The 18,978-nt window shown below is 38.5% G+C and overlaps 1 protein-coding gene across 2 annotated transcripts; it reads right to left on the reverse strand.

Moving 5' to 3' along the window:
* Positions 1-263: 263 nt before the first annotated feature.
* Positions 264-18,832, reverse strand: cep76 (centrosomal protein 76). 2 transcript variants are annotated; one of them, XM_067449174.1, is made up of 13 exons: positions 18,809-18,832; positions 18,407-18,713; positions 16,754-16,912; positions 16,555-16,636; positions 12,671-12,895; positions 12,167-12,352; positions 11,268-11,365; positions 7,035-7,163; positions 6,735-6,923; positions 6,427-6,593; positions 4,184-4,517; positions 888-1,105; positions 264-725 (listed from the first exon to the last, which is right to left on the reverse strand). In XM_067449174.1, the coding sequence occupies exons 2-13, from the start codon at positions 18,467-18,469 to the stop codon at positions 587-589; spliced, it is 1,989 nt and encodes a 662-aa protein (XP_067305275.1). In that variant the 5' UTR covers positions 18,470-18,713; positions 18,809-18,832; the 3' UTR covers positions 264-586. The 2 variants fall into 2 exon arrangements, with proteins under 2 accessions (XP_067305275.1, XP_067305276.1); XM_067449175.1 differs by lacking the exon at positions 18,809-18,832 and having other exon boundaries at positions 18,407-18,781.
* Between the last annotated feature and the right edge of the window lie 146 nt (positions 18,833-18,978).

Consider the following 18,978-nt stretch of genomic DNA (forward strand, 5'->3'; position numbering starts at 1 on the left):
ATGCTCACCCTTTGATTTATGTGTATCAAACATACAATAAGAAAAGTAATATTGTGACATAAAACAATTTAAAATAATTTTTATATATATATATATTTTATTATATTTTCAAATGTAATTTGATGGCAAAGCTGAATTTTCAGCATCATCACTCTTTCAGTGTCACATGATCCTTGAGAAATCATTCTAACAGTGATTTTAAATTGTAATTATGTTTTACTATATTTGTATTTTACTGTATTATTTAAAAAAAATGCAACCTTGGTGACAATAATTATTTATAGTGTAAGTAGTGGTAAACTAAATGGCATTAATAAACATGCCAAAGACAAAGGGCATCGTAACATTTATTTAGAAAAATATATCCATAAATACATTTTAAAAATGTGCAGTTTCCACAAACACGCGCACGCGCACGCACACGCGCACACGCACACAGTTGTACTGAACATATATGAGCAGCACAAATGGTGTAAATTTCATTCAATTCATACATGCGATTCCAAAACTCATAATAAAACTCTAAACCTAGCAGATAGTGAATTCAATTCTGTAAACCTGAGGTAAATGATCATCCTGCTTTCTGTCATAGCACGGATCTGTACTTGCAAGCGAACATGATCCATACAGCACAAGCTGACTCTGGATAAGCAAACACACGAACCCTCACCGCCAGTCGCACATGATCCCCTCGGCAGCAAACAATCTCTTCACAGAACGGTGACCTGAGTGATGCATAAGAGAACAAGTTAATAGATGTTAGTTGTTTGTCTTTGTTAAAGCTGCAGTGTGTGAATTCTGCAGCACTAACAGTACTTCTCTAAACAGCTTTCTATTGTAGGACATATAAGTTAAAACATTTTTTGAAGGTTTGTTTATGAAGGTACCTGAGGCAGGTAGCGAACGCCCTGCGTGCATTACGGTGCAAGAAATGAATAGGAAAGCCTTTAAAAGTGTGTCCATCAGGAACAGCCCTTCTCACAGCATCCTGAAACTCCTCGTTTCCGCACGACACACCTGTACAGCGCTCTAGTTCATACGCCGACAGCGCTGCTGACAGCAGGTATGACAGGTGATCATCCCAGACTGTTGCTAGACCAAGATCCTACAGATAGACATTCCATTTAGTCATTTCAAAACCATGTTAAAAAGTATCGGTGACACTTTATTTCACAGTGTGTGTACTTACAGTCTTGTTCAAAATAATAGCAGTACAATGTGACTAACCAGAATAATCAAGGTTTTTAGTATATTTTTTATTGCTACGTGGCAAACAAGTTACCAGTAGGTTCAGTAGATTCTCAGAAAACAAACAAGACCCAGCATTCATGATATGCACGCTCTTAAGGCTGTGCAATTGGGCAATTAGTTGAAAGGGGTGTGTTCAAAAAAATAGCAGTGTCTACCTTTGACTGTACAAACTCAAAACTATTGTGTACAAACATTTTTTTTTTCTGGGATTTAGCAATCCTGTGAATCACTAAACTAATAGTTAGTTGTATGACCACAGTTTTTTAAAACTGCTTGACATCTGTGTGGCATGGAGTCAACCAACTTGTGGCACCTCTCAGCTGTTATTCCACTCCATGATTCTTTAACAACATTCCACAATTCATTCACATTTCTTGGTTTTGCTTCAGAAACAGCATTTTTGATATCACCCCACAAGTTCTCAATTGGATTAAGGTCTGGAGATTGGGCTGGCCACTCCATAACATTAATTTTGTTGGTTTGGAACCAAGACATTATTGTTGTCTTGTTGAAACAACCGTTTCAAGGGCATGTCCTCTTCAGCATAGGGCAACATGACCTCTTCAAGTATTTTAACATATGCAAACTGATCCATGATCCCTGGTATGCGATAAATAGGCCCAACACCATAGTAGGAGAAACATGCCCATATCATGATGCTTGCACCTCCATGCTTCACTGTCTTCACTGTGTACTGTGGCTTGAATTCAGAGTTTGGGGGTCGTCTCACAAACTGCCTGTGGCCCTTGGACCCAAAAAGAACAATTTAACTCTCATCAGTCCACAAAATGTTCCTCCATTTCTCTTTAGGCCAGTTGATGTGTTCTTTGGCAAATTGTAACCTCTTCTGCACATGCCTTTTTTTTAACAGAGGGACTTTGCGTGGGGATTCTTGAAAATAGATTAGCTTCACACAGACGTCTTCTAACTGTCACAGTACTTACAGGTAACTCCAGACTGTCTTTGATCATCCTGGAGGTGATCATTGGCTGAGCCTTTGCCATTCTGGTTATTCTTCTATCCATTTTGATGGTTGTCTTCCGTTTTCTTCCACGTCTCTCTGGTTTTGCTCTCCATTTTAAGGCATTGGAGATCATTTTAGCTGAACAGCCTATCATTTTTTGCATCTCTTTATAGGTTTTCCCCTCTCTAATCAACTTTTTAATCAAAGTACGCTGTTCTTCTGAACAATGTCTTGAACGACCCATTTTCCTCAGCTTTCAAATGCATGTTCAACAAGTGTTGGCTTCATCCTTAAATAGGGGCCACCTGATTCACACCTGTTTCTTCACAAAATTGATGACCTCAGTGATTGAATGCCACACTGCTATTTTTTTGAACACACCCCTTTCAACTAATTCAACTAATTGCCCAATTGCACAGCCTTAAGAGCGTGCATATCATGAATGCTGGGTCTCAGTTTTCTTTGTTTTCTGAGAATCTACTGAACCTACTGGTAACTTGTTTGCCACGTAGCAATAAAAAATATAATAAAAACCTTGATTATTCTGGTTAGTCACATTGTACTGCTATTATTTTGAACAAGACTGTACATTGTACTTACCCAACAAAGTAATACAAGGTAACTGCATGGGTTAAGGTTAGGTTTAGGAGTAGGTTCAGGTCTAGTACCTAGTTATTTTACGCAGTTATTATAATTGCTTTAATAAGTACATAGTATGTACATACATGCGGAACAGGACTTAAAAGTGCTACCAAAGTAGAAATGTATCTGTCAGTCAAAGTTTCCTGCTGGTTTTTCAATTTCAAGAAAGTAGTCTTGTATTTATGTGGTAAACTGAGATTAAACAAAAAAATTACACTAATATTCATGTTGCTCCAAACCTCAAAAGTCTTTCTTCCGATGGGAATAAAATTTAGAATGCGCTGGTCATGTCAATTCTTCAATGTCTTTCCTGTAGCTCAATGAGTAGAGCATGGCGCTAGCAACGCCCTGATATAGATTTAGATCTGATATTTGATCTGATATAGATTTCAGAAGGATCATGACTCTGAAGACTGAAGTAATGATGCTGGAAATTCTTTTTTAGCTTTGCAATCTAACAAATTACATAAAATATAAATTATTTTAAAATATTTACTATATTTTTGATTAAACAAAATGCAGCCTTGGTGAACAAAAACATTAGCCTAGAAATCTAGACGCACCCTAGCGGCAGCAAATCTAATCTGCCCGCGAGTGTCGTCTAGCAACTCTCAATACCCTTCTGAGCTGTATTCCCCTTACTCTTGCCGGGCCAATCACATCGTGTATAGAGTCGGTGGGCGGGGCCATAATGACAACGGCCGAGTAGTGCTTGCGTGCTTCTATTAAACACAGAAACTGGTGAACGGCGGTCTTTCGAATCAGCTTTGACCTCGACTCTGGAAGACTTGAGTTAAGCTTTTCTCTGAGAAAATAACAAAGAACGGCATTGAAGTCATTCTTAAAAAGGGAAGATGTGTTCGGAGTTTTGCCGACCGGATACGGTGAATGTTTAATCTATCAACAAGCTCTGTTTCACCTTCGTTGCTCTGTTTGGTTGTGTACCGTATCCTATCGCATGCAGAGGGAGTTTGAAAGACAACCGTTTATCCCGCCCCTCTGATTGAACCCTGTCAATGGTGAGTTTCCAGACCAAATATCTTGATGTGGTTCTGGCTTGTCAGGCTACAAAACATCTTACTGACTCCAAATTTTTGAAAAGTAGTGCAGCTTTAGAAGACTCTGAATATACTAGTTGTTTGGACCACTTTTATGATACTTTACAGGTGTTTTTTTGGTCATTTTGAACTGACATGACAGTAAATGATGACAGAATTTTCATTTTGGGGTTAAAGTTCACTAGCTGTATTCAGAAAGGCCCATTACACAAGTTGTTTTTGTGTCAAAGTTGTGTTTTTGTATCTTTGTGTGTTGTGCGTTTAATACCTTCCTATGCTCTGCTAATAGATAGCGCATCTCCAGCTCTAATTGGTTGCTGGCCTCATTGGGCACTATAGAAGGGGAGCAGAGAGGAGGTGTCGGGGGAAGAGATGAGGTGGAGCCGGGCGCACATACAGATCTCACGGCCTCCTCACTCATGGCCTTCCAGCGGGAGCCGTCTGCAAAGTCAAACACACACAACTCCACAGCATCTGACGGCTGACAGTTTGCCAAGAACGTCTTGTGGTTGAAGACGCAGCCGAGTGTCCGGTAAGGGTGGGTGGGTTTTGCTTGGGGGACCATGGGAGGAGCATCAGGGTCTATTGGATGGTGGATGTATCTAGTACAGAAAATAAAGCAGGAAAGCTAGTCTTAGAGCAAGATACCAACAGATTAACAGGGAGGTTTGTTAAGCTTACATATCTTGCATGTTACATCTTTAAAGTGACTGTTAGTGTTTACTGCACACAGCAACAAACACAGCGTGATTACTCTAAGAAGTTCTTTTTAATAAATTAGTCAACATTTTTACAAAACAGCCTGAAACTTGATATCTATTTGAATCGGACTCAATTAGTAAGTAAATAATTCATAGCAAATATTTTTTGTATGTCTGAAAAAAAACAGAAACTGTTACTTGTAATTAAAGAAACATATTTACAACCCATTTATTGTTAAGTAAAAGCATAATTATTAAAACAGTTTCATTAATTTAAATAAAGCTTAATAAATAAATAAATAAATAAATATTAGATGAAAAACGTAAATTAAAATTTTGCCTTGGCAGCTAACTGAAATAAAATAAGGTGGTAAAGTACTAAAATTACTGAAACTAAAACATTATTCAAAATATTTATAAATACTATACTTCAAATACTATATACACTCACCAGACACTTTATTAGGACACAGTTCAACTGCTCGTTAATGGAAATATCACATGGCAGAAACTCAATGCATTTAGGCATGTAGACATGGTCCAGACGATCTGCTGAAGTTCAAACTGAGCATCAAAATGTGAAAGGAAAGTGATTTAAGTGTGACAGGCTGGCCTGAGTATTTCAGAAACTGCTGATCTACTGGGATTTTCATGCACAACCATCTCAAGGGTTTAAAGAGAATAGTCCGAAAAAGAGAGAATATCCAGGGAGCAGCAATTCTGTAGTTCTGTGGGTGAAAATGCCTTGTATGTCAGAGGAGAATGGACAGACTGGTAAATAACCACTAGTTACAACCGAGGTCTGCAGAAGAGCATCTCTGAACAAACAACACGCTGATGCTTAAAGAAGATGAGCTACAGCAGCAGCCCCTGTCAGCTAAGAACAGGAAATTAAGGCTACAATTTACACGGGTTCACCAAAAATTGGACAATACAAGATTGGAAGAATGTTGCCTGGTCTGATGAGTCTCAATTTCTGCTGTGACATTCAGATGGTAGGGTCAGAATTTGGTGTAAACAACATGGATCTATCCAGTCTTGTATCAACAGTCCAGGCCCAAGATGGTGGTGTAATGGTGTGGGGATATATTCTTGGCACACTTTGGGCCCATCTTAGTACCAGTTGAGCATTGCTGAAACACCACACCCTACCTGAGTAATGTTGCTGATCATGTCCATCCGTTTATGATCACTGTGTGCCATGGCTACTTCCAGCAGGACAACCATGTCACAAAACTCAAATCCCCTCAAACTGGTTTCCTAACCAAGACAATGAGTTCACTACTCAAATGGCTGACCTCAATGGAGCACTTTAGGGATGTTTGGAAATGAGAGATTCACATGTTGGATGTGTATGAACTGTGTGATGTCAATATGGACCAAAATCTCTGAGCAATGTTTCCAGCACCTTCTTGAATCTAAGCCACAAAGAATTAAGGCAAGTTCTGAAGGCAACAGGGGGTCCAACCCAGTATTAGCACGTCATACCTAATAAAGTGGACAATAAGTATATGATGATACTCTTAAAAATATATATATATATATAAAAAAAACATATGTTGATTATATACTTTTTTGGGAATACGGTGTGTGAAATTTTGAAACTATAATCAACACAATAATAACAGACATAAATAAATGTATAAAACCATTGAGCAGTTGTGTCGACAATTTGTTGACTAAAAAAGATATTTGACTCCTAAATATATAATTTTATAAAAACCTTTGAAATTATTTTATTTTAGTCTGAAGCCATGTTAGGGGCAACATAGAAGATATTTAAGAACAAATAAAATGTATGAATTATTACCTGTGTGCAGTGAAACTTTCCCAAAAAGTGATGGAGCCATCTGTTCCGCAGGTCATGACCCAGGTGTGTGGAATGTTCTTGGCTTTGGTCCCTACACATACATAAGCATCTAGTCCAAATCCCAACAGCAGACTACACAGCAACGTGGCGTGATCCTCACAGTCACCCTGGCAACAAAAAAACTTGTTAATAAATTTAATCATATTGTCAATTTTCAAAAAAACAGTACATTCTAACATTTTACTTCTTTGTTTGATTATTCAGTTTCGGTGCTTAGTGTTAGATCAGAATTTAACAGGATATCTTGCCTTGTTCCTGCACAGAAAGGCCATCATAGAGCACCACTGCTCCTGCCTGACTCCTCCACCAACCATAGGCGCTCTCTCCTGAGCTAACAGGCTAACGAAGCGCGCAGCCTGCCGCGGACTCTCAAGTAACCTTCCGGCACGCAGTACACGTACATATGAGCACACAGGCCGGTTCACACCATTTTCATCCTGGAAACACACAAGCATAAGCCATCTGAATCAAATACTCCTATGCACAAGCATAAATCAGCGATAACAACATATATCGACATTCACCAGTACGGTGCTCAGTAAGGTCACCTGTGCAAAGATCTTCACCAATTTGGACTGGTGTGAGGGTCGAATCTCCAAGAACTCCTGCCACCACTGTTTGGCATATACCAAAAACAGCCTCTCCTTCTCTGCTGTTTTCTGTCTCTCCAGGGATTGCTGGAAAAAGCCCACAGGTTTTTTTTCAAAAACATTCTGTTAGGCAATCTGCTACAGAGACAAACCTTTAGAAATTACAAGAATGAGAAAGCATTGTTGATTTACCATTACCTTTTGTTGGACAAATGATGTTTAGAGAACAAAAACACCTTTAAAGGAATGTTCACCTCATTTTTATTGAACATATTATTGTCACAAATTTCATAAATGTGCTATTTACGGTGCTATAGACTCAGGGGCATAAGAAGAATAAGAATAAGAAAGAGGACACTAAATCATGTTTACAGTAATGCACATTCATTGGAAATCGACTACTTCCAATGAATGGTGGGCGACTTTAATATTCATGTCTGCTGTCTGTCTAACCCCTTATCACATGAGTTTCTTAATTTTACCAATGCTTTTAATCTCTCCCAGTGGATCAGTGACTGCACATATTTTGGGTCCCATGTTGGACCTTGTACTCTCTTATGGGTTTGATGTGACTGATGTTGTGCTCTCAGATTTTGTAATTTCTGATCATAAGCCTATACTATTTACACTATCCCTTCCAGAGCTCTCATTCTTCTAGCACAACTAAGTCTTTCTTGCTTCTACTCTCCTCAGTTTAGCACAAATTTCAACTTGTGTTTTGAAGATTGTTGCTCACAATTGAACTTGGATCAACCATCTGACTTGGATGCTGATCAACATCTGAGCCTTCAGAACTCTGCCAGGTTTAAGGTGCCCCCCGTAAGCCTCACAAACAAAAACTAAATCTGTACTGTGACAAAACTCTGTTACCCACCTTTTAAGACAAAACTGCATGAAGGCAGAACGTAAATGGAAACAAGACAGGCCGCATATAAAATGTTCAGAGACTATCTTACATCTTACCAGACTTGAAGCCAGGTCTGCAGAAGCTGCATACTTCTCCAACTTAATTGAAACTAAGGTTTTGTTTATGAATTATTATTCAATTTGTTAGCAATCCTTCCATGAACACCCTGCTGGTGGCTTCAGGCCTCAAACTTCCTGAGGTACTTTAGTGACAAAATTCTAAACTTAAGACATAATGTCCGTCCCACCTTAACATTAGCTAATTCTCCAATCATGTCACCCGCCTCTGCATTTTTGGATCCTTTTGAACCCATCAATCTCCAGGAGTTGAAGGAGGTGATTGACAATCTTAAACCCTCATTTTGTCCTAGTGATATTATTCACTAGCCTGACAAGCCAGACCCACATCAAGATGTTTGGTCTGGAAACTCACCATAGACAGGGCTCAATCCGAGGGGCGGGATAAACGGTTGTCTTTCAAACTCCCTCTGCACATGATAGGATAGCGCTACCACCAACCAGAGCAACGAAGGTGAAACAGAGCTTTTTGATAGATTAAACATTCGCCGTATCCGGTCAGCAAAACCCCGAACACATCTTCCCTTTTTAAGAATGACTTCAGTGCCGTTCTTTGTTATTTTCTCAGAGAAAAGCTTAACTCCAAGTCTTCCAGAATCGTGGTCAAAGCTGATTCAAAGCCGCCGTTCGCCAGCTTCTGTGTTTACTAGAAGCACGCAAACGCAACTCGGCCGTCACCATTATGGCCCCGCCCACCAACTCTATACACGATGTAATTGGTTCGTCCAGAGTGAGGGGAATACAGCTCAGAAGGGTATTGAGAGTTGCTAGACGACACTCGCGGGCAGATTAAATTTGCTGCCGCTAGGGTGCATCTAGATTTCTAGGCTAATTATTCACCCCAAATTTTTTGAATTAATTATTGATTCGATTGGGCATGGTCTGTTATCTCTTGTTAAGTGTCTCCAAACAGGCTTTGTTCCTGCTGGCCTTAAAGTCACTAGTCACTCCTCTGCTCAAGATGCCTTCTCTGGACCCCACCATTCTAAAAAAAAAAAATATCCCATTTCTGTTTTACCTTTTATTCTAAAAGTTTTAGAGAAAGTTGTGCTGAATCAACATCACACTTTATGACTAGCAATTCTATTTATGTTGTTTTTCAGTCTTCCTTCTGAGAGTTGATGACATCTACACATCCACTGACTCTGTGGTTCTTATTCTCTTAGATGTATCCGCTGCTTTTGATACCATAGACTACTCCTCACTATTATCTAGACTAGTATCTTGGGTAGGTCTAAAAGCAAATGCTCTGAAATTAGGGATGCACCGAAATGAAATTCTTGGCCGAAGCCGAAACCGAATAATAATGAAATGCTTGGCCGAAGACCGAAGGCCGAATACCGAACGCAGTGTTTCGCATTTTTTCCATTTATTTGGCAATTTTTTTTTACCATTACAATAATTAAATAATAAAAATTTGCTTTTTACTATTTTGTGTTGCTTTTCAGAGAAATAAATCAAATAACAAAAATACAATTTCAAAATATTTATTTAACACTGAATTTTTTTTTAACATTCCAGCAGATATTATACAAACTAAGCACAACATAACTTAAAATAAATCATTAGTAAAATAAAAAATATATTTTTATTTGGCCATCTTAGAAGCCCCCCTTCTTGAATAGCCTATGTTAGGCCTATAACTGACTGCTGAAAGAATGTAACTCTGTATGTCTACAACAACTAATGTGCATTGAATAGTGCAAAAAATGTGGATGAACCCACAACAAATAAATAACTGTCTTAGACATAAGCCTACTTAGCCTACTTCTTCAGGAAAAGTGGCAGGTTCTTCTTTATGAAAAGTAGCTTCTCTGCTTTCTCACATGAAAGTCGGTTCCTCTTCTCATCGATGACATGAGCACTAAATTTCAGCACTAAACAGTGCTTCCACACTGCTGACATGTTTGCTGCATAAAGCACGCAGCTCTCACTCTACGTGGGTTACTTTTTGATCACGTCATTAAAAACGTCATTGTTCGGCCAAAATTATTCGGCCTTTTTACTTATTCGGCCGAATGCCGAAAGTGCTTTTTTTGGCTATTTTCGGCCGAATAATTTCGGTTGCCGAATATTCGGTGCATCCCTATCTGAAATGGTTTCATTCCTACCTATCTGACAGAAAATGTTCAGTGAAACTGGGTAATTTTTCCTCTTCGCCCACTCCTCTGACCTGTGGCATCCCTCAAGGCTCTATTTTAGCTCCCTCTCTATTCTCTCTGTACATGCTGCCTCTGGTCTCTATTCTAAGAAACCATGGTGTGTCCTTTCATTTCTATGCAGATGACACTCAAATCTATCTTCCTGTCAAGAAAAATAATTCCATAGCGATTACCTCTCTTCAGTGTTTAGAGGAGGTTAAATTATGGCTAGCCCAAAACTTCTTAAACGAGGACAAGACTGAGGTGATTGTATTCAGTCCAAATGAAAACTCTCAGTGTATAAGCCCTGAGCTAGAAAGTTTATCTGCTTTTAGATCAACAAGGGTGCAGAACGTAGGTATTATTTTTGACCAGCATTTAAAATTTGACACATATCTCCTCTGTCGTTGGATCTAGTTATCAGCTTCGTCTAACTGTCTAAAATTTAAAACTTTCCTTCTAAAAATGTTCATGCATTTGAAAAGTTCAGCTTGACTTCAGCTTGTCCAAAATGCTGCTGCCAGATTTCTTTTAAAGTGTCGTAAATATGAACCCTTCACTGGTTGCTGATTTGTCAGAGAATAGACTTTAAAATTCTCCTCTTCGTTTATAGATCCCTATTCATAACAAAGCTCATGTCTATTTGTCTGAACTCCTTCACTCCTACTCTCCACCCAGAAGCCTCCGTTCTTGTGATCAGGCTTTGTTTGTCGTTCCACGCGCTAGACTAAACTATACTATCTGTAGGTGTGCTATTCTTGCTCTTCTGTAAAGCACTTTGTTCATCCTGGGGGCTGTTGGAAATGTGCTATACAAATCAAATTGAAACTGAAAATTTAAATATGGGGCAAGACATTCCGGAATATTTTAAACCAGAAACATTTGATTCATTGTCCTTTTATCAGTAGAACTGCTGTTTCTATAAAGATGTTTATGCATTACCAACAAAATTCCACATTTTTTCCTGTAATGTAAATAGGGACTGATTATTACATGGTTATGACTTTAGCTAATCACAAATACTGCATTTGAAATTAACTGAAGCTTCTCTATAGTAATGATTCACCTGGGTGGTGACGACATCAGGGCACAGGGTCTCAGTAAGAGGAGGATACAGTTCCAACTTCAGATTCAGAACACCAGCAGATACTTTACTTTCACTGCCTAGAAAAAAACAATACATAAGCACACGTACATATGGAGCAATAATCTTCAATACCTATCACCCCCTGCTAAACAGAAAAAAGTATGTTTGCAGTCTGGTACAAAAAGTGGTTTTGGTTTTGGCTTTAAAGTTCTGCATAATGTGTGGCCACTTGAGTAGCAGGAGGACCACCCACGTCCCGCCTCTTTGCCCATTTTTTAGTTTATCCGGTAGTGACACACGGTGGCATGGCATCGCTGCCAAGATGGTGGTGACCGGCTTCGTCCCCCTTTGGTCTTCAAAAATGCGCTTTAGAAACCTACGGGTGACGTGACGAACACTACGTCCAGTGTTTTATACAAGGGGTGTCACAACCTGCTCCTAGAGGGCTACCGCCCCGCAGATTTCAGTTCCAACGCTGCTCAAACACAGCTGTCTATAAGTATCAAGCAGCTCTAAACACCATGATTATCTGGTTCAGGTCTGTTTGATTCAGGTTGGAGCTAAAATCTGCAGGGGGGTAGCCCTCCAGGACCAGGGTTGGACATCCTTGTTTATTTTATACAGTCTATGGTACATACCTGCCAACAATTTTCATGGATTAGCAACTTAAAAGGATAGTTTACCCCAAAATATAAATTCTCAAATGTGTTTCAAATGTTTTTGTCCATACAATGAAAGTTAATTGTTTCGGACTTTCTTCAAAAAAACATTCTACAAAATATCTTCTTTTGTGATATGAGGATGAGTAAAGAATGACAGAATTGTAATGTAGGGTGAACAGTGTTATTGAAAGGTTTAATAATATGACTTTTGCTTACCCACTCCTAGTAGTTCTACTGAGACACCAGTTTTTCCACTGGGAGCACTGAGAACTGTCCGCCAGTCAAGAAAATATGAAGAAACGAGTGTTGTGTCCCCAGACGTGTCTGTTTTAATCAGCACCATATGCACTGGATCACAGATGGACAACATGGTGGTAGCATCAGCCATCTTGCTAGCATCTCCTGTATCAAAACAATACCACAGACTAATGGTCCATTCACAAGAATGATAACTATAACAATAACTATGAGCGTCCACACCAATGTACAACATAATTCTGTTTAATAAGCATGCACAGCACTTGTGCTTCTTCTGCTTTAAATGCTTAAATTATTTTAAGCAGGTAGATTATGAATGGCTGTCTATGCTTTTATCATTCATCAGCTGGAAAAAAAATCCTATTCCTTTATATTTAGCATGATTCTTTATCGTTTACACATGACAGGTTCTTGAAATGAAAAGGAGGACTTTATAGGCTGCTAGTTTAAGTAGAAACGAACCTGGGCTATCTCTGTGGACTTCCAGAAGAAAGCCCTCCTGTAGGTCTGGTTCACAAGCACATGGGACTGGTTTGGAGCGGAAGCGCTGGTTGCGGAAGTGGAGATGAAGGGTGAAGGTAGAGCACACCTGACCAGGTAAAGGCTCTGGCTCCTGCAAGTGCTCCAGGAAAGCCTTACCACCCAGAACTTGTAGGTAAAGGTATCTGCGTAGTGGACTGATGTTGGCTGGTGAAAGGTTTTAAAGGGTTAATTCACTCAAAAATGACAATTTTATAATTTACACCTCCCTTTCTTTCTTTAGTGAGACAAAAGATGGTAGACAGACAGCTTACACAGTTATTTTTCCTATCATGAAAGTGATGTCAATAGACCTCAGTCAGGGTAGAGGCTTCATTTTTGACAGAAATGAAAACGTTGGGTTTGACAGTTTGTGACGGATAGAAGTACAGTGCGGTCAATGGACTTAACAGTTGTTTAAAGGGATACTTCACCGATTTTTCATATTAAACTATGTTATTCTCTTAACTAAAACGAGTTGATACATACCTCTCTCGTCTGAGTCCGTGCACTTAATCTCTCTGACGCGCGATGACATTCTGATTGCATTTAGCTTAGCCCACTAAGCCCAGTTCATTCACTATGGTACCAAACAGACATTAAATTAGAAGCGACCAAAACCCTCCAAATTTTCCCTATTTAAATACAGTTAAATACAGTCGCTTTTCTAAGCGGTTTAAAAAGGAGCAAATCATGACTATAATGTATGGCGGAATAGCACTTCTGAAAGTACTTTGAATCTGCGCAGTAAAAAGTCCTTCTTCTTTGTAATCTCCCCCTCCCCCCTATTGACAGAAATGAAAGAGGGAGGGGGAGATGTGAGGGAGGATGTTTCAGTCGGGACTATTTACTGTCGTTCAACTATTCGTGTAACTGTATTTAAATAGGGAACACGTGGAGGTGTTTGGCCGCTTCTAACTTGATCTCTATTTGGTACCATAGTGAATGAACTGGGCTTAGTGGGCTAAGCTAAATGCTATCACATCGTCACCACGCTTCAGAGCGATTAAGTGCACGCACTGAGACGAGAGAGGTATGTATCAACTCGTTTTACTTAAAGGAATAACGTAATTTAAAGGTGCCCTAGAATGAAAAATTTAATTAACCTTGCCATGGCGAAATAATAAGAGTTCAGTACATGGACATCACATACTGTGAGTCTCAAACATCATTGCCTCCTACTTCTTATGTAAATCTTGTGAATCCATTACAAAACGGAAAAAAAAGTGCTTCTCAACATAAACCCAACCATGACGCAAGCGTTGGGGATCATTTATATGCACGCCCCCAACATTTGCATCTGTCCAAACATGTGCATTGTCAGGCAGAAATGGAAAGAATCATCAAAACAAGCTGCTCGCATGGACACACTTCATGTTCCAGGCTGTTTAGGAGACTCGTCTACCCTTCCCACAGATAAAAAAATGTCAACAGTCATGGTTGATGTTTATAATCGGATACCACAACAATTTAATTCAAGATCGTTCATTAGTTCGGCCCATTTCAAGCAAGCTTTGCTCAGCGTCTTAAACTGAAGAAAGTGGCAATTACAACTTGTATTCCTGCAAGCAGTAAGTAGCGATTTTATCCACTTATTGACTGTTTAAACAATTTCTGATTAAATTGAAAGTTTCTTAGAGAGACCGCATTGTCTAGATAACGCAAGATGCTAGTACAGTAACAACAGGAAACACCAAGTACTATACAACACTAAATAGTGTGTTTAATGGCAAAGGTTAATATTATTTTACAAAATACAACCATAGATACTTTGCTTAGATTGTTCATTCGATCCTTCTAGCAAACATCACCTTTTCCACCATATAAGTTAAAACGATAATCATTTGACAAGGCTATTCATTTTGTAAAAATATAAGTTATATATTTATATTTTTGAGAACTTTGTTTTTCAGAATCAATGTTTTTTCTTATGATGTTGTTGCCTATTTGTATTTCAGATTAGGCTACATATCAGTCACTGCGTAACGTTAGCCTACATTGTGACTAACGTTATATAAACATGCAATATCGTTGACGAAAAAAGACAAGTCTAAAATGTAGGCTAAATGACACACTTTAAGCAGAACATCTCAAATGGAGATTGATAAAATGCAGCTTACTTGTTGTTATTGGTGTTTTCAGATCATCCGTGCGTGAGAGAGAGCGAGAGCTCGCGTGCATATGGTTGCCAGATTGGACATGTTTAGGTAAAAAACGGAGTGTATACGGGTTTCTTTTCACAGAAAAGCTCTGTTTGGGGGATTTAATTACTGAAATCTGGCAACCGCACAAACGCGAGCTCTCTCTCGTGCGCGCGGATGATCTGAAAACACCAAATAAAGTAGTTTATAAAAAAAAGCAATAAAAGTTTCATTTAGTCAGTCTGTGTTGTGTCAGGACAATCAGGACTCACGAGCCGCTTTACTGAACTGCTGGAGCTGTTGAAATAAGCCAATCAGAGCAGAGCTCAACATTAATATTCATGAACCTTTCAAATAAGGCAAAACAGAGCATTACATCCTAAGGACAATTTATAGGGTTGTAAATGGACCTGTAAAACTATATCTGTACAATTTTTGCCCTTAAATAAGCCACATACCCTTTATGTAGATTTCAGAGAACAATTTAACATATTGTTTCAAATCATGCTAGGGCACCTTTAATATGAAAAAGCGTCGAAGTATCCCTTTAACAACATACCATTTTTTAAGTTGACAAAAAAAAAAACTTTTTAGTAGACAAAAACTATAAAACAGTTTTCAAAGTTGCGTGCCATTTTAAAGACTTTAAGTCTCTCTCACATTAAATTCAATATGGCGTCTAAACTGACTGAGGTCTATTACTCAAGACTTTACATCATCTTCAAAGCATAAATAAAGATTTTTTTTTTTATTAAACCTGATTATTAATGAAATTGTCCCTCCACTTATTCCACTGTGAACACTAAAACTTTTGACACTTCAAAAAATTCATTAAAAAAATTAGACCTGTCCGTGTTCTCATTGGCATTTTAACACTGAACCTAAAAGAATAGGGATATGTTTACAACCAGATTAGTTGGCTTTAATTACGCATCTTTCACAACCAAATTTACAGAATACCAAAAACAATGCTGTGTAATGAGCTAAATGCACTCGTTGTATGTGATGCTGCATGTGATGGTATTTTGACCAAATGAGAACTCGCAAAGAGCTTATAAAATGTGTTCAAAGGAGTCAAAACAGTGGCAAGAATCTCTTCGTCGCACACACAAACGGTTCTGATGCCTGTACCGAACTATGTGATGGGCAACATTAACAGGTATGCATTCTGTCCTTTTTAGGGTCGCACCTGGTGATATCATATCAAGTTTTTGGTTCGTTTTCATGTCTTTGGTCCACGTTGCATTCATATTTAATTTGAACCGCACCAGAGTTCGTTTGAAAGGGAACGAGACCCATCTTTTCAGCTGTCTCGGTCCCTTTGTTTGGTTTGGGTTCGGATGGCAGCGTTCACAAATATTTAAATTCACCTCACTAACAGAGCAATCGCACCAGTTTTCGTTTTAATCAAACCAAACATGGCAAGTATTTATTACCTCTTCTTTAGACTATAAACATAGACCAGCGCACATGCATAGAGCACATCAAATATGGCAAACAGAAGCTCAACTGAGCACGCTTTTTGAAGTGCCAGAGTTTTATTGGAAAATACTTCCAATAGAGGGACAGAGATATCTCAGTTTTCATTAACAAAATCTACTTTTGTGTTTCAAAGATGAACAAAAGTCTTATGGGTTTGGAATGACATGAGTATGAGTAAATGATGTCCCTTTAACAAGCACTCACTTGTTTTCAGCTGTGTGATGTTCTTGTCCACAAAACGGGTCGCAGATCTGTTCACAGTATCAGCTTCAGTGTGAGAAACATCCTGGTGAGAAACCAACTAGTCATTTGAAGAAATGTCAAATATGTTTCAGCAATGTGAGGCATTCTATTTGTAATCTCAATGTATGTAATAGACGTTCAAAAATTATAATACTCATACCGCATTTGTGAAGTGGAGATCTTTCATCACATCATCCACGATTCCCCTCCGCTGGAGAGCATGTATGAAGTCTTCCTCAGAGAGCGAGCGCTGTCCATGCTGCCCATTATCCCTCACTGTCTCTGCCAAAACATCACGAATCTTACCATGGATATCCATCTGAAAAGGGGTTAGTTGACAAATAACATTACTGTTTTTTTCCCCAAGATCAAGTTTTAGGTATATGTGTGTTACATGTTTGGCTATACTTGTCCTCAGTTATATAGTGAAATATGAAAACCGACTAGTGAGGACATTTTACTGGTCCTCAATAAATTGCTTATAAATTGGCAAAAACATGTTTTTACTTACATGTTTCAGTGATGGTGAGTTTTAGGGGTAGTTGTTGGGTTATAGAAAAGCAATAGGCAATAGAAAATATCAATAACCTGATATAAAATCAGTGGAAGTCTATGCATTTAGTCCTCACTAATATAGGGAAACAAAAGTGTGTGTGTGTGTGTGTGTTATATAGTACAGTATTTGTTTATGAGGACAGAAATGTGTATAATGACAAGGTCATTACATTGTAAACATATAAATGTGTGCTCGTAAACCAATTGGCTAAAAAATATATTTATTTTTTATTTTATTTTTTTGTTTTCTGTGAGAAAGAAATAGAATATGGGTCATTGAAAAATAAAGCTTTTTTAAAAAGCTTTTAAAAAACTGATGTAATGCATATTTTGAGTCATGAACAATGTGTTTAAAAAGGTTTCAGTAGTTACATTTCACGTTTAAGTGTTTAAATTCATGTTTTGACTTATGTCAGGTGGTACAACCAAATAATTGTATGTACACAGATCAGGCATAACATTATGACCACATTTCTAATGTTGTGTTGGTTCCTCTTTTGCTCCCAAAACAGCCCTGAGCTATCGAGGCATGCCATGGACTCCCTGAAGGTGTGCTGTGGGACTTGGCACCAAAATGTTAGCAGCAGATCCTTTAAGTCCTGTAAGTTGCAAGGTGGGGCCTCCATAGATTGGACTTGCTTGTTCAGCACATCCACAGATGCTCAAATAGATTGAGATCTTGGCAATTTGGAGGCCAAGTCAACACCTCAAACTAGTTGTTGAGCTCCATCCCTGAACAATTTTTGCTTTGTGGCAAGGCACATTATCCTGCTGAAAGAGGCCACAGCCACCAGGGAATACTGTTTACATGAAAGGATGTATGGTCTGCAACAAAGCTTATAGGCAGGTGTCAAAGTAACATCCACATGGATGGCAGGACCAAGGTTTTCCAGCAGAAAATTGCCCAGTTCATCACAATGCCTCTGCCGGCTTGCCTTCTTCCCAGCATTTAACTTAACCACAAATTAGCCTCTTAAATAAAAAATATATATAAAAAAAGATTAGATATTCCAGTTGGCTAAAATTAACTAAACTATGTGTATATAAATATAGCGTGGATGGTTGTCATGCCAACCGCCCAAATACATCAACATTCAGCACTCCAAAGTCCATTGTTTTATTCATAAAAAATATGTAAAACAGGAATATGGTTTTGACATAAATAATTTGTGCAAAGTCACACATGGGCATGTAACGTTTAACTTACATCAATTAACGTCATGATTTGAAAGTAACAACAAACAGATCATCTCCTTACCTTGATTAAATGGTCATGAATTATTTGTTTTAATTCAGTTGCTTTTTCTGGTGGCAGGGACATTTTTGCGTGGATGAAACTGCGACAGAGGTTTAAACTACACGTTTATAGCTAAGCATTTGCAATCAACGTCTGCATTACATGCGAGAATTCAAAATATTCTTTATATTTATGTTGCTTTATTGTTGGATTGGATGTCCACGCCTCCTCTAAGTGACATTTTAAATCCTGGCGGAAAGGCAAGCGGGAATCTGTCGTCACAGCGCCTGTGTATTTTCGCAGTTGCGCTTTTAAAATACACCAAAAGCTGTAAAACAAAAAGCAAATTACATTACGTTTAACGAACTATATTGTTCGTGAGCTTACTTTTTTTCGAATTCGGAGCTTCTAGGAAATACTAACCATAGTAACCTCTTTTGTTTAATTCAGGCACAGCGTTGACGCCCCTTCATACTTAAGAAATTACGTCATCAAAATTCGGACCCTGGAACTTGTAGTTCTCGAAATACTATGCAATGACACAAACTGCACTTTCTGTAATAACTATAATGAAACAATCTTACTTTTTTCAT

The sequence above is a fragment of the Pseudorasbora parva genome, chromosome 7, assembly GCF_024679245.1.
Source record: "Pseudorasbora parva isolate DD20220531a chromosome 7, ASM2467924v1, whole genome shotgun sequence".
NCBI lineage: Eukaryota > Metazoa > Chordata > Actinopteri > Cypriniformes > Gobionidae > Pseudorasbora > Pseudorasbora parva.